At 38.1% G+C, this 19294-nt stretch overlaps 1 protein-coding gene across 1 annotated transcript; it reads left to right on the top strand.

Annotated features, from left to right (window-relative positions):
• The first annotated feature begins 1274 nt into the window (after positions 1–1274).
• On the top strand, positions 1275–17864 carry LOC140305108 (bMERB domain-containing protein 1-like). Its single transcript, XM_072383875.1, has 6 exons — positions 1275–1481; positions 7353–7473; positions 11643–11716; positions 13294–13408; positions 15951–16021; positions 16434–17864. Exons 1-6 carry the CDS (start codon positions 1403–1405, stop codon positions 16544–16546), a joined length of 573 nt encoding a protein of 190 aa, XP_072239976.1. The 5' UTR covers positions 1275–1402; the 3' UTR covers positions 16547–17864.
• Positions 17865–19294: the final 1430 nt, after the last annotated feature.

Here is a 19294-nt window from a genome sequence, read left to right on the forward strand (position 1 = left end):
CAATTTGGCAAGCAGTCGGCCTCTTAGAGGTATCACTTAATGCCATAGATGTAAAGAGATGATTGTAACGGTCGCTTTACTCTGTATACACACTACCTTTTACTGCCTCCCTGACACTCGTACATACACTCATATACACACACAAGAACACCTCCTGAAAGATGGGTACGATGACAGCTGAAGTTCACCCATATGTTCTCTTAGCACAATCATTCAGATAACTTGTCATTCTTGTACTTGTTACATGATGAAAGCTGTTATGAAAGTGCAAATGATTAGCATTAGTCTTGGGTTTTTGTTTAAGTATTCCAGAAATTTACCAGAGGCACACTATGCTCAGTGTTAGCAAATAGAACCATGTGCAATCTCAGGAATGACTACAGAACGGAAGCAACCTTTGATGATATCCAGACAGGGTGACAGAAAGCTGCTGACTGCGCTGTGTTCCAACTAGAGATGCAACTTTCAAAGTGGCTTGCTTTTGTGATATAGAAGACCAATAGCTTAATATGGAGCATACTTGTGCGTAAGTGTCTAAAATCTCTCCACAAATCACCACGGCCACCGCTTACTGTCGGATGATATATGATTTCTGTGAGAGTGTTGATCTGTTTGTACTTAATCTGAAGTTACGGTTATTTTGAAGGAGTAAATCAACTGTTTGCATAAAAGACTGGAAACTGCTTTTGTGTAATTACTGTGAAACTGCCCCAAGGTGCAGTCCCGTAACACCGTTGAGGTTTTTGAAGGTCTATTTGAGATCTGACGCAACTAATTGTATTGTTTCAGTCATTATTAATGGAAAAAACTAAGCGTTTGGTTTTATGTTTTGATTTGAACCCCCGCAGCAATGATGTCTGTCAGTAAAGACATCAGGAACTGTGATTATCTGCATGAGAAAAGCAACAACAGAACAATCATTTACGTGTTGTGTGTGCATCTGTGTGTCCACTGTCCTGACAGGGTAAAATCATGGGTTTAAAAATTCATGATATATTTTGCACATCATTTTCCTCTGTCATATATGAAGATCAACTTTGCGCCTATGTGTAAATAAATGAATTTAAAAAAAAAGTGCTTTTGTAAAACAGTGTGTGCGTTTTCTCTGAAATGTGGCAAAAATCTGCCGAGCTGTAATTGTGTCCAGTGGTCACCAGGTGGGGCTGTCCAGCCACAAACTGTTGGCATGAGGCTCCTTCAGCGCTGCACATGCACCATCACCTGCCGGAGCTGGTGGAGACCGCTGGAGCATCTTGCTGCCTTTGCCTCGACAGGTTGGTGACTGACTGGCTGACTGTTGATGACTCTGAAATACAGCAACAAGCTGGGAGCGTGAGACCCTCTTCTGTGATTGTCTTCGCTGTTTCCCAGCCTCCACAACTGGAGAGCAGCTTCAGGGCCGATGGAGAAGAAGCAAGGGTGTCCTGATCAGTATGGCTCACTGGAGCACACTGAATGGAGCAGAGACGCAGGCAAACCAGGTTATTTTTGTAAACATTGTTGATCCACTGACTGTAGTTTAAAGTGACCTTTGTGTTTATATGTTTGAATCATCTTAAATCTCACTGAAGTTCACCTGGGGAGTCACCTTGGCATTTATTTTTTTGTATGAACCTCAGTGTATTTATCCACTGTGTATTTGATAATCTCACCTGTTTGCTTATTCTATAATATCTTAAAAATGCTGAGATGATTTGTTCTTCTTTCACTTTTTTTGGGCCATTCTTATAGTTGTTAGTTCACTGTATGTGTTTTTCTATTAGCAGCTCAGGCAGCATCTCGGAAATATTAAGAATCCACAGGTGTCTCTTAAGTGTCAGTCATCTGTGCATTCGTGTATCCTTGATGGTGTAGAAGTCTTGAGGGTCCATTATTTAGTGTTCCAGCACTTTAAATAATGAATAATGACTTATGTTTGACTATAGGTGAAGGAAATTGTTTGTCTGATTGTGTCTCTTCACTGTTCCTGTCATGCTTGCCTATAGGATCACTGCCAGCATTATGTTAATTAAATTGATAATCATTTTCTCTGTTGGTACATTTTTTTTGTCATAAAGTCTTGAATCAATATTCTTTCAAGGCATGTAGTTTAGCGGAATGTCAGGTAACCTCCCTGTTTGTTTTTCTTTCCACTTGAATGATTTTATTTGTCCTTCAATAATCTCAGCCTTCCTTGTCATATTCCCCGCCTCTCACACTCATTCTCCTCACCCCCCCTAATCTGGCTGATCGGTTAATATGCTGATCCTCCACAGTAGGCACGAAGTGAAGTGTGGCAGTGTCAAAGTTTGAGGAGATAATGTATTCTATATTGTCAGAGGTTTGGATAAAAAGAGGAGCTGGATGGTGGAGATATGGTGCAAAATGAGGAGAAGCTAAAAGGAAATGAGAAACACCAACTGCAAGCAAGTAAAAAAAACAAACAAAAAAATGGCAGGGTGAAAGGAGGGAAGAATTCTGAAAGGTCTAGTGATGAGTCATAACTGCTCATCGGCAGTATAACCTGTTCTCGAGAGCCTCTGCATTAGAGCATGACGTCTCCAACACTGAAAGAATATATCAGTAGTAACAGAAGTAGATACAGAGATGATGATGAACAGTTCTTCATCTTCTGTGAGGATATGCAGAATGCAGGATATGTGTAGTATGCATTGTGAGTACAGTGTGTGATTTGACAGTATAAAGTCTGAGTACCTTTCTCTGTCTTTCTGCCACTCTCATCACTGTCATTGTGCGAAATTGTGAGCAGAATGTTCAAGGATAGTCAGTATATGCAATGTGAACTTACTCTGGCTTGCAATCTAAAAACAGGAACAGAAAAGAAAAAGAAAAAAAGCTGTATTAATGTTTCACATGTACTTTAGATAAATTCACATTCAACTGCAAATACTGGAATAATAGATTCATTCATAAATAAATTCTATTTAAATTCCCTCTGCAGCAGTTATTAAAACCCCCTAACACTCATATGTACCTATAAATTGTTAATTTAGCAATTCCTCCTGTTTAAAAAAAGAGTGGATTGGATCTCTTTCTCCTCATTCAGTGAACGGGAATCAATGATTGTGCTTCTGTAATCTGGCCCTGCTTACATCTCTGGGAATTAAGAAGCAAGGGAGGGCAGTTAGTGAGCTAGTGAGCTAGCTTCTTGATTAATCAGTTTCTCATAGCGCATCCCCCACCCACAGGTGGTCTTCTACATGGAATATTTGGACTGTCTGACCTCACCTGTCCGAGATTGTAGATGGCGATCTACAGATTCACATCAGAAATCTACAGCATTAGCACTGATGGCTAATTTAGCTCATGATATGTCTCGCAAAAAACATCTGATGGACATGTTAATACAATGTTAAAACTTCAATATTCAGTCTGAAAATTCAAACTCACATCAGAGCTGGACAGCATGTGTCTGTGAGTGTGTGTGTTCTTGTTTTTCTATATTTGATGGATCAGAAAACCAGGAGAACCACCATACTTGTGGGGTCTGGCAGCTTTGTGAGGACCAACAATGGATCCTGTTTAACTCGGCATTAAGTTGATACCTTTGTCTAAATCAATCAGTTTACAGAAGGCATGTCTAATTCTCAGTGCAGGGAAAACACACTTGGAGGAGTCATGTTTGCGGTGCACCAGTTGTAGTTACACCTGTGTTTGATCAAATCAAAAGGCATGCTGTGAAGGAGGTGTGTTCAGTTGTTTGCTTGGTGAAACAGCCTGCTTGTATTTTAGTTAAAGACAGTCAGGCAAGCTGAAAATTGGACAGAAGCTATGAATTGCTTTAAGAATAATGAGACTGTGCATACTGAATAATGCAAAATGTTTTTCCATTTATTATGTAGCGTGGGTATCGTTCACCTTTAATCTCAAACAAATATTTCAAGACCTACTTGCTCCATTATCATGCAATGCATTTTGAATGACTTGTGAGAAGAGGGTTGTAGGTATGTATAATTTTTCATAGTTGTAGTTCCGTTGACAGTTTAATGCTCACTGCAAAGTTCTGTCAGTTCTTTAAGAACTTCTTCTTTAAGATACCACTGTCTTGACTTTACACTGACGTAGGTCGAAGTAACAGAGTACAGAGTGTCTCTGTGACTATGTCTCTCTTTATTTAATGATCCCTCTGTGTCATACTGCAATTGTGATTCCCCCAAGCATAGGATGAATTGAAACAGATATTTGAGTCAATCTAAACCAACAATTATCATGATATCATGAACCATGGTTGATGTATTCTAAAGAGCTTTTGCTGCTAGCCTTGAGTCACAGAGGCTGAGTTTGAATGAGTATTGCACTGTTATTCTGCCCTTTCTAATGATAAAACAGAAGATTTGCCCTCTGAGCTCTTTGAACCTCAGTTCTACCTTGCCCAAGGCTGAGTAAAACGAGAATAGAGAGTACATACCAGAGCCCTGCTAACTAGTGTGTTCTTTACAGGGAGTATTGTAGGGTCCCATGAGACTCAGGAACTGACTGTCAGTGATGGTGTTTTTTTTTTGTATCCTTGTTCATGTCCTTGTCTGCAGCCAATTATCCATCAATGCTGCTCAGAGCACTCAATGGAATAATTCAAAAACAGTATAAAGGGTTTTACTTATTCTTTAATGTGTTCTGTGTTATGGTAGTAAACAGAACGTTAATTGCTGAAGCCTTCAAAGTTGTATAGTTTTAGAGGATGTTTACCATTGTTTGCTTCACAGAGGAGAACAACTGCAGTTTTGAAAGGAAAATGTTTTTCATGATAAGCGTGATGATCACTCTCCTCCTTGGCACAGACCAGAAAGTGTCAGAGAATCGTTCTTATATTGGAAAACTATTTGCCTGCATGGTCTTTCAAAGAATGATGAACCCATTCCCATCCTCGCCATCTTTTCTTCTAAAAGATTATTCCATGAAGACTGGGAGGCTCTTTTTTAAAAAAAAAAATCTATTGCAAAAGTTTATGTAAAGAAATCATTAAATGTGCAATATCAATTCAAAGTACTTCATGTCAAGAATAAGAAAGAGAGAGGGCATCAAAACTTTACACTGAGAGATGTAAAACATAAATCCTTTACAAAATGCAACAGGAGCAACCTGAGACTGCACACCACGTCTGAAGTCCTGAATCCAGATCACGGTGTAACTATTTTCATGGTGAGACATCTGTTTTATTTGAAAGGACACTGTTTAAAGCAAAGGGATATGTAGACTCAATGACACAAATTATTCAGTTGCTTAAAAGCAGAGCTGCTGTGTGCAATTACTACCACCTCTTTGTTCTGCTAGAAACCTTTCTGTTTGGGAGTGTGGTAAGATGAGCATGTGGGTAAGCTGACCCACCCCCTGAATCCTGGCAATTATTCACTTTTATTGTCATAGGAGCATTCATTTTGGAACCACTCATCACTTCTGCTAGAGTAGAAGAAGCACCTGGGAGAAGAAATAAGGACCAATTTTGTTTTAAACAGTTTTTGGCTTGTCAAAGTGAATTTTAGTGCAACGGAGTCAATTTATTCAGATCTAGAAATGTTTGTGGTGTGCACTGGTGATTTGATAACCTACAAAACCATGCACATCATTTAGCTAAATATTAACCTGCTTTTTTTCCAAAATGGTAGCTATGGGGGAAAGTGAGCCATTGGTTCAACTTGAAATAGTTAAATTAATTTGGTGTGTTTGTACACTGTCCCTATGTAATAAACTCAAACTGAAATTAAAGGTAAAACAAACTCTCAAATTGTCAGTCTGTGATTTTGTAATAGCCAATTTTGCCACCAAAAGTAAGAGCTACAATTACACTGGTACTGTTGAAAGCCCAAAAGACAAAAATGTCTGGAATTTCACTGTACTGAATGTAATGTTGGATGTCATGTTAATTTGATTGCCAGTTTTTGATTTGATATATTTTGTCTTTTAATTAGTCTTATTATGGTGTTTATATTGAACTCTTTTTCCTGTGCTCTCAACCCCCAACCAGTCGAGGCAAATGGTTGCCCGAGCTACCTGGTCTGGTTCTGCTGGAGGTTTCTTCCTGTTAAAGGGGAATTTTCTGCTCCACTTTTGCCTCGTTCATGCTCAAGTCGGGGGACTGGGTCAATTCAGTGTGATTCGTTAGTTTCCTTAGCTAGGCAACTTTTCTATGAACTGCCATTATACGAAATGGACTAATTTGTTTTTAATGAAATTGATTCAACTGGATTATCATAGGATGGAATTAGACTTTGCCTTTAAAACGTCTTTGAATGATTTTTGTTGTGATTTGGCGTAATTGAATTGAATTGAACTGAACTGAACTGAATAATCTGTTCATCCTGCTTTCGTTTTTGTTTTGTTTTGTTTGACAAATTCTGTTTAGTGTGCTTTTTGGAAAAGTTAAAACTTTGGTGTTCAAATTCAACAAATAAATGCAAAAAATTTGAAATATTCAAATCTAAATTTATTTTGGCTTGTTTTGTGTTTTGGTTGATATATCACTTAGTAGCACACATTTCAAAATTAGAAAGGTTATGACTAACATTTATTCAGTTTGAGGATTACATACCTACAATAAATGGAATGATAGGGAAGGCTCAGGCAGACTTACCCCTAACTTAAGTAAAATTACCCTAAACCTGGGGCATATTGAGCCACAGGTGTGCTTTTTGTGATAAGACATAATTTAGAAATATTTTGTCATCCTGAATTGCTTTAATGTACATCTGCCTTATTAATTCCCGTTTGGTTTCACCTGAGATGAGTATCACATGCAATATCATGCATTTTAATCCTTGCACTTGGTGAATAAGACACATAGATGTTCCTACCAAAATTAAGTTGTGCAAAATATAAAAATGTGCATGTGTACGAAATGGTGAAAGATTTAACAAATGACCAAAGCCTTTAGAGCAGCATGTGTGGAGACAGGAATGAAGAGCAGAGCACTGACGGATTTACAGCCTTATTGCCCTATTTTCTTTTTTTAAATGTAAGTGTTTGTTTATGATCATATGTGTGCTCAAGTGTATGTGTGTGTTAGTGTGGGGGACAGTCGTTTGAGTCGTGCCAGCCGCTGACACATGGTGATTTGACTGTGGCACTCTGCTGCACATCAAGCAACAATTTCAAGCAACACCTGATGCAGCTGCTCAAAATGCAGATTAGTATGTGGTTATTGTTCTGCAGTGCCACGGTATGCTATTTTTAAAAAACCTGCAGTGTTTACTTGTCTATAGGTGGTGATTAGCAGTCAGTTGAAGAGGTGTGAACTCCCTTTAGTAAAATACAGTAAACTACAAAATACAGTAAAGACATTGTCAGAGACAATACTTTTGTTTGTTCCTTTCTAACACTCAGTATGACTGAAAGCTGTCCTTCTCTTTCTCTGTCAGAGGATGATGTGGTGTCCATGGCGGACTCCACCATGACCGTGGATGACATTGAGGGGGAGCTCTTTAAAATCGAGAGAGTCAGAGATGTCCTGGTCAGAAGGGAGTCAGAGCTCAGATACATGTGAGTGATTAATTGCAACGCTACTGTCATTTGGTCACTGCTGTTTAAATGAGAAAACATAGTAATACAGCAACACAGATTCCTTAACTGTACACTGGTGAGTTTGCTCTTACATCAAATCCTGACCAGAGTTAAGAGTTGATGGATGACTGTTGTGGTGGCAGGATTAGATCTACTAAATTCCATGTCTGACGATAAATTCTGATTAAATGGAAAATAGAGACAAAGCTTTGCTATAGTATTGCCCCTACCATCAGTGGTATCCAAACTGAATTGTATTATATCATGTACAATTGCACTGCCAGGACAATTTTCTAAGGTCTAAGTGAAATACACAGCATGCACAGCAGCCCCTTTTTACACCATGAATTTCCACCTCTTTTCAGAAGGCCAGTTCTACAGGCTGAAGGGACCCATTAAAATCCACTCCAACCCTCTCTTCCACAGGGTCTTCCTGTTTTTGATTGTTAGTACGTAATTACTCATGAAAACCATATTTTCCATATAGGAGAGTATACAGTAAATTGTCTTAGAGCTGACTGGTGATTTCAGTCTGCATCATAAGCTGCACACCTAACTAGGTAGGACTCCATTAGTGAAGGCCAGGGAAGACACTTACTGAAAGAAAAGCATGAAAAGAAAAACTCTTTGCAAAACCTCTCAGAAATAAGTCTCTTTAGGTGTTTTATGAAAAAAGGGAATCAGAAGTAGGAATACAGTGCATTAGATTGCTTATGCCAATAATGCCCTCACTGAGAAGAAAGGGCAGTGAAAAAATATTTACTTTGCTATTGTTCCTCCATTTCCTTGGGGTGATAACAACTAGAATATATATATATTTTTTGCAAATGGTGTCTAACAAGTATCCACTTGTTTTAGCAAGAAATATCTAAGACAAGTAGAAGATATTGCTTGGGTAGGTTTTCTTCTCCAATTTTCTATTAAGATACTGTACAGTTATAAAATAGTACCGTAAGGATTAAAGATCAGGGCATGAAGATGTGTTGCCCACAGGAAAATGTGGTGGAGATTTAATTATGCTATGAGGCTGTTTTGTTGCCTTTGACACTGGCTACACTGAATGTATGTAATGTAATCTGAAGATTACTTTATTGAAGATCATTTTAAAGTGAAAAGTGTCAGAAATGTCAGTTTGTGTAAAGCACACATCCAGCGGCACAGAAAATTTGTTAAATAAGATAAGATAGGCTGGGGCAAACACAGGGTCCTGACTTCATTCCCACTGGAAAGCTCTAGACAGAGCTGAAATCTATCATTGCCAACACATACTGGTTCAAGAAGATTCTAGATGACTACAAGAGACATTTATACACTGTCACTGTTGTCAAAGATTCAACCAAATGTAAATGAAGGGTGGCAATAATTGTGTGCAAAGTGCATCTTCTCTATTTTACACATTGCTTTTTGAAAGCTTATTCTGGTTTAGAAAAATTGATTCATGAGCATTGATTTCTAAAGATGTTTATTTCTGACAACTATTCTCATAGCTTCTTTCTTTCCATCACACTGAAGCTGAAACCCATTAAAATTTCAATTGCTTGTCCTTTGCTTCCGCTAAGCAATCTAATGCATGGATATTTATTCATATACTCCTCTGACTGATGGACAGTAGCACTGCTCAGATGGCAGGGGGAATGTGACGAGTGGCGTGTGTGGAGTAGCAAGCAAGAGTCAAGCAATACAAAGCAAAAAGATGAGAGACCAGAGGTAGTGGGAAAGAAGGGGAAGAGGAAAGTGATGGATACTAGAGTCACAATTTAAAAGACCTTGGTTCTGTCCAATCTAAAAACAAACAAATCCAAGAGCAGGCTTTTCTCCAGTAATTTAAGCCAATGGTGGCAACTGTTTTGCAGATCTTACAGCCATTTCCCCACCCACATATCTAAGGAAAACATCCAATATGTCAGGTAGATAAGCACAGCGGCAAGGCACACACAATTCAAGTGATGAATTGTGTGTGCCTTGTGTGAGCCTCACATGACTTGCAGGACTCCCATGATGGCTTCTAACTTGTTGAAAAGGGGGAGGAGGTTCTTCTTACCCATCTATCTGTCAGTAGTGATCCACTGACATTGATCCCATGAAAGGCTATTAAAACAGATAATGATACAGACAGAGGCAGAGTAAAAGCTATCTGGTGCAGACATCTCTCATAGAGTTACACTAAAAAAATGATTGTGTCTTCACCTACAAGATCAATATCGAGCTCTCCCTGTTTGACTTTCATTTGACCCAATCAGAAGTGAGATGAAATATCACTCTCTAGGTATAATCTTAACTACTTCTGACCCTTTTTGTTTTTCTTTTGAAAGTTTCTTTGCAGGCTCTAAATATGGTTGAACTCAGGTGATGGTAGCGGTCTCACCATTTGTTTTCCCTCATAGCAAAAAACAAGTTTAGGATGCTTTTTGTTTTATAGAATAGCTTAAATACAATACTTTTTTCATGGCACATGGCAGAAAGCCAAGAATTCCATACATATTTGTGGGGGTTATTATAACATCCTAAAGGGACTGTTTGGGGATCAAGCATGGGGTGGATTAGTTTTAGGCATAGAATTATTAGTTATTACCAGCGAGGCACCACTGACGAAAGTCAGAAGTTATTAACTAAAACCTAGTATCAGACTCAAAATATGTCAATTTATTCGTGTTAACCTGGGACAGAAATGGCACTAACAGAACAGATATGAAGGCTAAGAATCAAACCTCTGACCTTCTTATTCAGCAGTCACAGTGAACATACACAATGACCACAAACTTCACTTTTAAAACAGTACAATAGAATTTATTAAAGTTTGCAAAAATTATTAAATCAATAGTACTTTCATCAGTAGACATTGTCTAAACTGCTGCACAATGTACAAAATAAACAAAGCAGTTAGAGACAGACCATTAGTCTATGCTCGTGTGTGGACATGTGAATGGCAGAAGGGGGAGTGACCATGAGGCCAAATGGCAGCGGTGATCATGTGATGGTGGGGGCAAAAGATGGCGGCCGTGACTATGTGCTTAGTAAGTCATGTGTCAGCCAAAGAAGCTTCCAAGCCTGGCCTGTAGATTGAGTAACTGATTACTTTCATCAAGTTGCATGGATTATTAGAGTTGGGTGTCATCAGCATTACTGTAGAATAATTTGTCATGTTTCCTGATGATATTGCCCAAAGGAAGAATGTATAAAGTGAACAGAGTTGGTCCTAGTATAGAACCTTGTGGAATACCATAATTAAGTCTAACAAGTGAAGATGACACACCATTTACATTTACAAACTGGATACTGTCAGATAAATATTATTTAAACCAGTCCAATACAGTGATCCCAATTAATAGAATGTTCAAGTATTTACGAAAAGATGTTATGGTCAATGTTGTCAAATGCAGCACTGAGATCTGACAGGAAAAGTACAAAGACAAGACCATTTTCAAAAGGAGGTCTTTAGTAACTATAAGTAATCCAGTTTTAGTGTTATGGTGTACTCCAAATTCACACTAAAACTCTTCATACAGATCCTTACTTTGCAAATGATCAAAAAGCTGTTTTAAAACAACCTTTTCAAGGATTTTGGAGATAAAAAGGATATTGGAAATTGATCTGTAATTGACTTAAAGATCAGCATCAAGAGAAGACTTTTTAAGCAATGATATAATAAAAGCTAACCTGAAGGCATATGTTCCATAGCCAGTTGACAAAGATAGATTTATCTGATCAACTACAAGTACTAATTAGGTAAAACACCCTTCAACAGTCTCATTGGAATGGGCCCCATAATGGCTGACATTAACTCTAGTATTTTAATAGGAGAAAATCTGTGTAAATCAGTTCAAATGAGACGTTTCTCTCAATTTGTCTGAGAGAACCTGAAATTTCTAGATAAACCTAAATCTGGGCTGGATCACTCGTCTTTTTCCCAGTTTTGCATGAGCGCTGCGATTTGCATAATATTTGTCTAAGTAGATTTCCTCTTTGGTAACATCACCAGGCAAACTAATTAAGAACTCCAGATGAGACTATTATCAGATTTTGCGTGTCACTTCAATGGCAATTAGAAAGTCATTGTACAGCAGAAAGGGCTGTGACAGGCATCATGTGCAGTACTTACATGTGAGTGTGTTTCTTTGTGTTTCTTCTGTGCTATCATGCCTGAGCAGGATGGATGACATTCAGCTGTGCAAAGAGATTACCCGTCTGAAGAAAGAGCTTCACAAATTAGTGTCCATACCAGGTAGGACTCCTCTGGATATTGATAACAGCTAATGGTGGATGAAACTAAATATTTTGGACAAAATTAATAGATGAACACAGTACTGTCCTAAAGTATTTCAGTCACTCACTGATATACTTTTGTAAACACGTGTAATCCAACAAGCGTTAACTGCCTCCCTCAACACCTCAGATAAAGATACATTTTATGAACAAAATCTAAATGAAGGTCTTTCAAAGTTTTTCTTTGGACATTGTCACGAGCAGCTTGTTGCAAAGACACATAATTTGTTACCATTTCTTAATTGCAACTATGAAAAAAATTATTCCCAACTCTTAGCTAAAACTTGGATTATCTCAGCATTGTTTGCAGTGTGTCCTTAAAAGATATGAAGAATTGGGCAAGTGGAGGACAAAAGAAGAAGTGGCTGACTTAGCTACAGCAGATGAACAGTATCCAAAAGCAATGATCTTAAAAGATAGGGAAAAAAGTCCAACACAGACCTGACAGGTTCACTAGCCTCTCAATTGATTATTAAAAGGATGGCTGTCAAGAAGTCATTCTTAGAAGGCTGATATATGAATAATGAGAAAATAACTGGATAGAAAAGGTTTTATGAAGTGATGAATCTTCCACAGAGCCTGGACTAGCTTTGATTCGAGCCGTCTAGCAGAACCATCTCCTGGATTCATCTTTCTACCTACATCTTAGGTCCAAAATCAATGACACATAAAGTTACAGCCAAGTTTAACAGCCAAACATATTTTCAACTGGCCATAAAATTGTTTTAATGGACTGTTTGACTGATTAGCCAAGATTTTTGTATGGGGATTAGTCATAGGCATTATTCTAAAGAAAAATTTCTGGAAAGAATGGAAATGTCTGAAAAAAATTATCAGTTAATTACATTTTTACATATTTTGGCTTATAAAACACATCAAAGAACCTCTAGAATTCTTTAGAGATTCAAGCAAAAACTATATCAGAGGATTTAGGCTACATAATATTGTCAGTGTTGTCATACGGCGTTGCAACTAGGACAAAATGCAATGACAAAGCTGCTGCAAAAGTTCTTTTTTCTTTTTCTGAAAGTGGCTGGACAAGAAAGTGGGCAGAGATAGAAGGGGTTGGCATTCAGCCAAACCCAGGCCGACTGTTCAGTACATGGGGTGCTCTCTAACCAATCGACCTACTCAGTGACCTGGATCATAATGGAATTATTGAGCTTTGATATATATTACATGCTGAACAGTTGGCCTTCTCCTGCCCTGTTCTGAGTAGCTGTCAGCAAGAATCTCCAAACTGAGAGCGCTCAGACTGCTGGATTAATTTTCATATCTAATTAACTTCTACTTATCAACTATTAATTTATTTTCATGTCTGGTTGATTATTAGTTGTCTCTTCTACTTATGCCTTTATTAGTATCTTTATTACAGATCCTAATTTTAGTTTTATTTTGAATCATTTGTGTATTTCTGCTCTGCGTATGGACTTTTTAGAACTAATAAAGTTTTATTAAAAGTAGGTAGAGTGGAAGCATATGCATGGAACATACAGTATATCAGACACTTACATGGGTTCTTTTTTTGCTGTCTAGATAATGACAAGTCCAATGAGGATCGGCAGAAAGAGGAAGAATTTCTGCAGCAGATCCACAAGCTGGTAGAGACCAGGGATTTCCTAGTGGACGATGTTGAATTTGAACGACTCAGGTGCGCTTCTAACCTCATGGTTTTGTTACAGATGGTCCTATAAGATGTTTCCATTGTCTGAACATATGGATTGTGAATGGACTATTAAAAACAAAACACCCCATTTCTGCCCAATAGAGATGCAGCATGCATGCAGCCTTGTGCAAAGGTCCAATGGGGAAAATGTTTCAATCAATTATTCACGCACAGGCACACAGCTCTCTGGGAAGTGACATTTCTTCAGTAACATCTAAATAATGACTGAAAAGCTGCATTTTTCTACATCACTGATTGTCACTAATGCTGATAAATCTGTCTCTGAATATCAATATCATACACGTCTCCACAAATCCGCTCCATCTCCTTCCACGCTAACACTTGAACTTTTGCTGTAAAGCATCATGCTGTGAACCCCAGAGCGCACAGCAGAGAGCAGTTTCAATTAAAGATGTGTCAGTGTGTGGCAGTGTGCACTAATTAACAGGGGTTAAAAAAGCAAGGTTTTATAGCCAAACAATATTGGAAAAAAACATAAAATTCCAGTGGGTGATTGATATTTTGGCACATATGCAACTTATTATGATTATCATCATCATTAAGTTAAATTCAAAGAAAAAACACCTTATATATCCCAAGGGGAAATTGTATAGCTATGTTTTCTGTATTTAATGAACAAATTATACATGTATAACTATACTTTTTAAGAATTGCACGAAAACGAGAAATGTTTTCATTACCTTGATGAGCAGTTTAAGTCCATTGCCTCCTCACCCCTGTGCCATGTTGCACCCATAGGTTACTGGCTTTTGTGTGTGTGTGTGTACACATGCGTGCTTCTTTTTCCAACACGATGGGGAAAGAAATCTGTCAGCACAGGTTAGATTAAGTGGCTTGGGAAGGCATTGTGTCAATGGGAAGTATCCACTGGCATTATAATAAGTGTGTGCATGCATATGTGTGTGTCCAGACATTGTAATTTAGAGTTTAGAGACCAATGTACTTTGTAGGTAGTTTGCAATAAAAGTGAGTACAAAGAGTCCTATTAGCCTGCATTATATTGTGGCGTAGAAGGGGACATTGCACCTATGTGCCGAGTTATGTTCCATTACTGGTCAGTTTATTTTGACTATATTTTATCTATTTCCTGGCATACAAAGTGTCCTATGTCCTGTTCAAACATTTCTACCACAGCAGATTCATTCTGATACTTAGAATTAGAGAATTAGAAGATTGTATTCATGCAGTTCTGTCAAACTCAAGTTAAACACTTTCCCTGAGATGACTAATCTGTGTTACACTTCTCAGCTACAATACATCTTCTCTCTCAGCCAAACGTATTTCCTTGTTTCAAATACACTACATGTGGAGGATCCTAATGTGGATCCCTACTCTGTTGGAATATCTCTCTAAAGGGGGACAGTGCATTGAGATGTGACACTGAGGGCTCCTGACTGGGTACCGTGTCTGTTTATGACAAGTCAAGAGAGGGAATGTGTTTATGCAGCACATTCTCAATGGTTCTGCAACATTTATATTCTCTGATCTGACCTATAAAGTGACTGTGGACAACCAGCCGTGGCGCATGAAACAAGTTTGTATATGTATCAACCATTGTTTGTTTTTGTGAAAAGCACTTTGACACCAGCTGTCAGAATGCTGTGAAAGTGCTGAGAATGTGAGAACAGGAAGAAGAAGAAGATCAGTGCAAATAAATAAGAGGATATGACAGCATTCAAGGCCATGTTGTTGGCACTGATGAATAGAGATGTTGATAGTTATTTCTCTTTTTTCCACCATGGTTGTCTTTTATAAAATTAATCAAAAAAATAATTCTATTTACCTCTTTGTATCTATTTCAAAATACAGAAATATGACTCTCTTTTTAAATCCTTTCTTCTTCATTCGAACTATAAAATTCAGTGTAACAAGCCTGCAGATGAACACTTAAGCAAGGTTGATACATTTTGCCATGAAGATTTGGAGAGTAAAGACGGTAGGATTAAATTCCGTGAGCAAACGTCAAACCAATGCAAAAAGGTAACTGTGTAATGGTCAGGAAAAGTTACTGTAAACAGCTCAGAAAATTCATGTAACCTGATTTCCAAGAGGAATGAAAATTTTCACAGTCATTATTAGTTACAACAAGATGACTCTCCTGTTTATTTATTTCTAGCCATAAAATACGATTATGTACATTCGCACAAGAGACTGAGAGTCCAGCAAATGATTTGCATGGATAGTAACACCCTTAGCAGCACTGAGATGTGCTCTCAATTGTTAAATTTTGCCATTTTTTTCTGTGATAAATCTAGGTCTGTCTTACATTATGTGCTCTCTTGAGATGTGACCACTGATTATTGAGCATGTGTAGGTTAAAGTTGATGTTTGGTGGGCTGGTAGGCCACATCAAAACCTTCAGTTAGTGTTTCGTTCACTGACATTGAGACTCCTTTTATAAAAACTTCATATCTTTATATGTATGTATTTATGTGTATATATAGATATAGAAAAGAATAAGGCCTGCAATGTCGTGATTTATGTTTCTTTTTTTACATTTCTGCAGGGAGAAAGAAGAAGATAAAGAGATGGCAGATTTTCTGAAGTCCAAATTTCCAAGAAATATGAAGAGCACAGGTATTAGTCTTTCCAAATTGTTATTTTATGGTCACCTCTGAAAGGGAAACACTTCAGATCTCTACATTGGTTTGTGGTTGAAGTCCAGATTCCCAATTGCTACTTCAAGTTATTGCTATGAAAGGTGGTCCTACAAAACTAATGGATCATGAGGCGTTTTTTAAAACACTGCTTCTGCATTTTGGCATAGCTTTTTAAAACGATGATGCAGTATAGCAGCTAATGTGTTGTTGTTCATCTGAGGTTGTGTTTATTTAATCTTAGTACCCAGTAAGGGCAAATGATTTTTCATATGTAAACATTTGTAAAACCATAGAAATAAAAGAGGGTACAGATGAAGTTTTCTTTTAACAAACAGTGTGAAACAGAACATTCCTGACTTGTTTCCTCATGCACTGTTTTGTGTTTTCAGGTGTGGCAGCCAGAAGGGCACCAACCAGGGCACAGCAGAGCTCCTCCCAATTCACTAAGACAGGCCTCACCCTCCTAAAGGAGTGTTGTGGCTTCACATGCTCCATTATGTAGAGAGGAGATTAAATCAAGGGCCTTGTGGCAGAGGTGTCAGTGGGTCCCAGACCAAGGTGACTACTTCACAGCAGTCAATATTTCCATTTTCAACCTTTCAGCTCGAGTAAGGGACATGTACGGAGCAGTGCAGACAGCAGTTTGAATTGTTGCAATGCTGCAAAAATGATATAGTGGACTATCCATTCTAGAATCTGATTTTTTCCCCTCTTTTCTCCTGTGTCTCTGCCTCTCATCCCACGCAATTATTTCTCCTCCTCCCACAAGCATTGACGGACATTCACAGTTGAGCACAAGTCATGCATGTTTGGTGTGCACATTAATTGGATTGAACTACCATGACACACCCACAAGTTCTACATTTAAAGACTTGTTGGAGCATCTCCTTATTATAAAAGTAGATATTTCACAGGCTAGTTCAGCCACAGTTTGAACCTTATGATTAGCATTAGGGAAATAACACTGAATTGACATTAATCAGGAGGTCCGTTGATGTGAAGTGGCCTGCACTTTGGTTCCAGATCTAAATGGGTTTGACCTTTTAGAGGTGGTGGTTTGTGAGAGGAACAAGTGTTTTAACACAATAGTGAGCGTTCACTCATGGGGTCTCCCTTTTTACCTTTCCTGCATTCTTCTTTTGCTCGTGGTACGAACCTTCATGCTCTGCCCTTAAACTGAGCTATCAGAACATAACCACTTTATCTGAATACATCAATCTCAGGCCGCTGCTCTTAATTGCGCATCACCTATTTCCTCAAAGAAAATTATTCAACATTCAGCTGACACTACATGCCACTAGATCTAGAATAAACTACACACCACTTCACCATCTCACACTCAAACGCAAAACACATTAAACTGTTCTTTTTTTGCTCCATGTTAAGCTGCTGGCTATTTTGAAAGCTCTGTCAGCCATTTCCAGAATCACTGTATATTTTTTTCCACTAAGATAATTTTTCACAACCTTTATGTGCCCATGGAAGCTGTTGATTAAGCTAATATGTGCACAGTGGTCCATAAATACAGCAGAGGACATGGGCACAGGGACTTAATAGCCAACTAATCTATGGTTCAGGTCTTTGTGTTTCCAAGAAGAACAGTTGCCATAGCAACCTTGTATAACCCATATCTTTACAGGGAAACAATGAAGAAAGTTGGCTGTGTCGGAGAGATGAGACTTCAAAGGTTTGATCGTTACCAAATGAGAGGCGGGCAGGAAGGAAACAGAATAATATGCTGCAGTCATTTTTGTCACGTTCATATTCTACATTAACTGAGCCTTTTAGCTCTTTACACACGAACACACCTTCAGATTATTTCCTCAAATAAAGCCTTTATTAGGTGTAAGCCCCCCCCCCCACCCAATTCTCAATGTTAATGTTATAAATTGTCTCATTTTGTTTTTAGCCTCTTACTTTTCAGTCATTTGTTTGTATGCGGGCATTCATTCCAATGGGCAGCTCTGTAATCTCCGATGAATGTATGAGTACAATGAAAATTTGACACTTTTACACTGTTTAGGAGCCAGGCTGCACAGTCATCAGGGAGTTGGATAAACAAAGTTGCAAACAGGCTAACAAACTACTCGACTGATTAGCTGTTAATACATACTTAACAACACTTAAATGGATAGAAAACCTTCGGTTCTTAGTTGGGCATTGATTGTGAAAGATGTGCTTGAATACCATTTGCAGAACTGACTGATAATGAATCAAATTTGTCACTAGGAATTTCAAATGTTTAATCCCGTACATCGAAATGTTTCAAATTGCATGATTATTATATCAAATTGAATCAATAAAAGATATCAACCACATGAACATGAGAGGCATTGCAGTAGACAGCGGTCAGGGTGCTCTCACTTTGGAGAACAAGGGAGAATTTCTGACAGGGAGGTTCGATTAACAGCTATAGAACAGGGGCAGGAGAAGAACAAATCGAACCTCAGAAATTTGATGGGCTACAATTTTGTGTATTTTTATACATCATTACTGTTGCTTCAGACAGTTTTTTTTTTGTCACTGAATTTTCTTGACCCCAAAATGTCCATGTTGCAACACGATCTATGTAACATGGTTTGTCTGTGCACCCGGTCGATATAACTGTGATGCAAAAGTGATGCTGTTCACTTTAACTGCAAAGAATATTTGTAGATTTAACTTGTTTTAAATGGTGAAAATTTCACATGTTAGAGTTCTGAGTACAGTGGCTGTTAGCTTAGCACATCCTGTCAGTTTTTCTCCATGCATTTCCAAACTGACCCCTGTCTACTGCAGGTAAGACTCTTATTGATGCTTCACACAACCGCTCTTTACTTCTTTGACTTATAAAATGTTCACTGAAAATAATATTCTGGACACCCCCCCAGTACTTATGAACAGTTAACATCAAACCTCATTTAGACAGAGGACACGCAGAAGTTAATTTGCATAATCTAAAACAACTCAAACCTCAAAAATATCATCGTGGTTAGAATGAAAGCCTTATTGTAGACACTCCATTACTTTTGCATCAGATGGTTATTTTCTTTCACTATTTTTTATCCAAAGAAGGTTGCCATCCAGACCCAGTTTGTGTAGCTGTCTGATGCATTAATAACACTAAAAATCCACATTATAGTATTTGGTCTAATCCTCCAAGACTCTCCAAACGCCACTTATTTATTTTAATAGAATATTTGTCAGGGAACGGTGGATGAGGTAGGACCCAGATGCAGTTCTTCCAAGTTAAAAAAAATGTTTATTCCAA

Source organism: Leuresthes tenuis, unplaced genomic scaffold (genome assembly GCF_036924035.1).
Source record: "Leuresthes tenuis unplaced genomic scaffold, fLeuTen1.0.hap1 SCAF_4, whole genome shotgun sequence".
Lineage (NCBI taxonomy): Eukaryota > Metazoa > Chordata > Actinopteri > Atheriniformes > Atherinopsidae > Leuresthes > Leuresthes tenuis.

Bases quoted from the DNA above. Each gene is read 5' to 3' on its own strand.
- LOC140305108 (XM_072383875.1), top strand. From the start codon at position 1,403: ATGGAGAAGAAGCAAGGGTGTCCTGATCAGTATGGCTCACTGGAGCAC. The intron at 1,482-7,352 runs GTTATTTTTGTA...TTTCTCTGTCAG, and splicing joins CAGAGACGCAGGCAAACCAG to AGGATGATGTGGTGTCCATG. The intron at 16,022-16,433 runs GTATTAGTCTTT...TTGTGTTTTCAG, and splicing joins AAGAAATATGAAGAGCACAG to GTGTGGCAGCCAGAAGGGCA.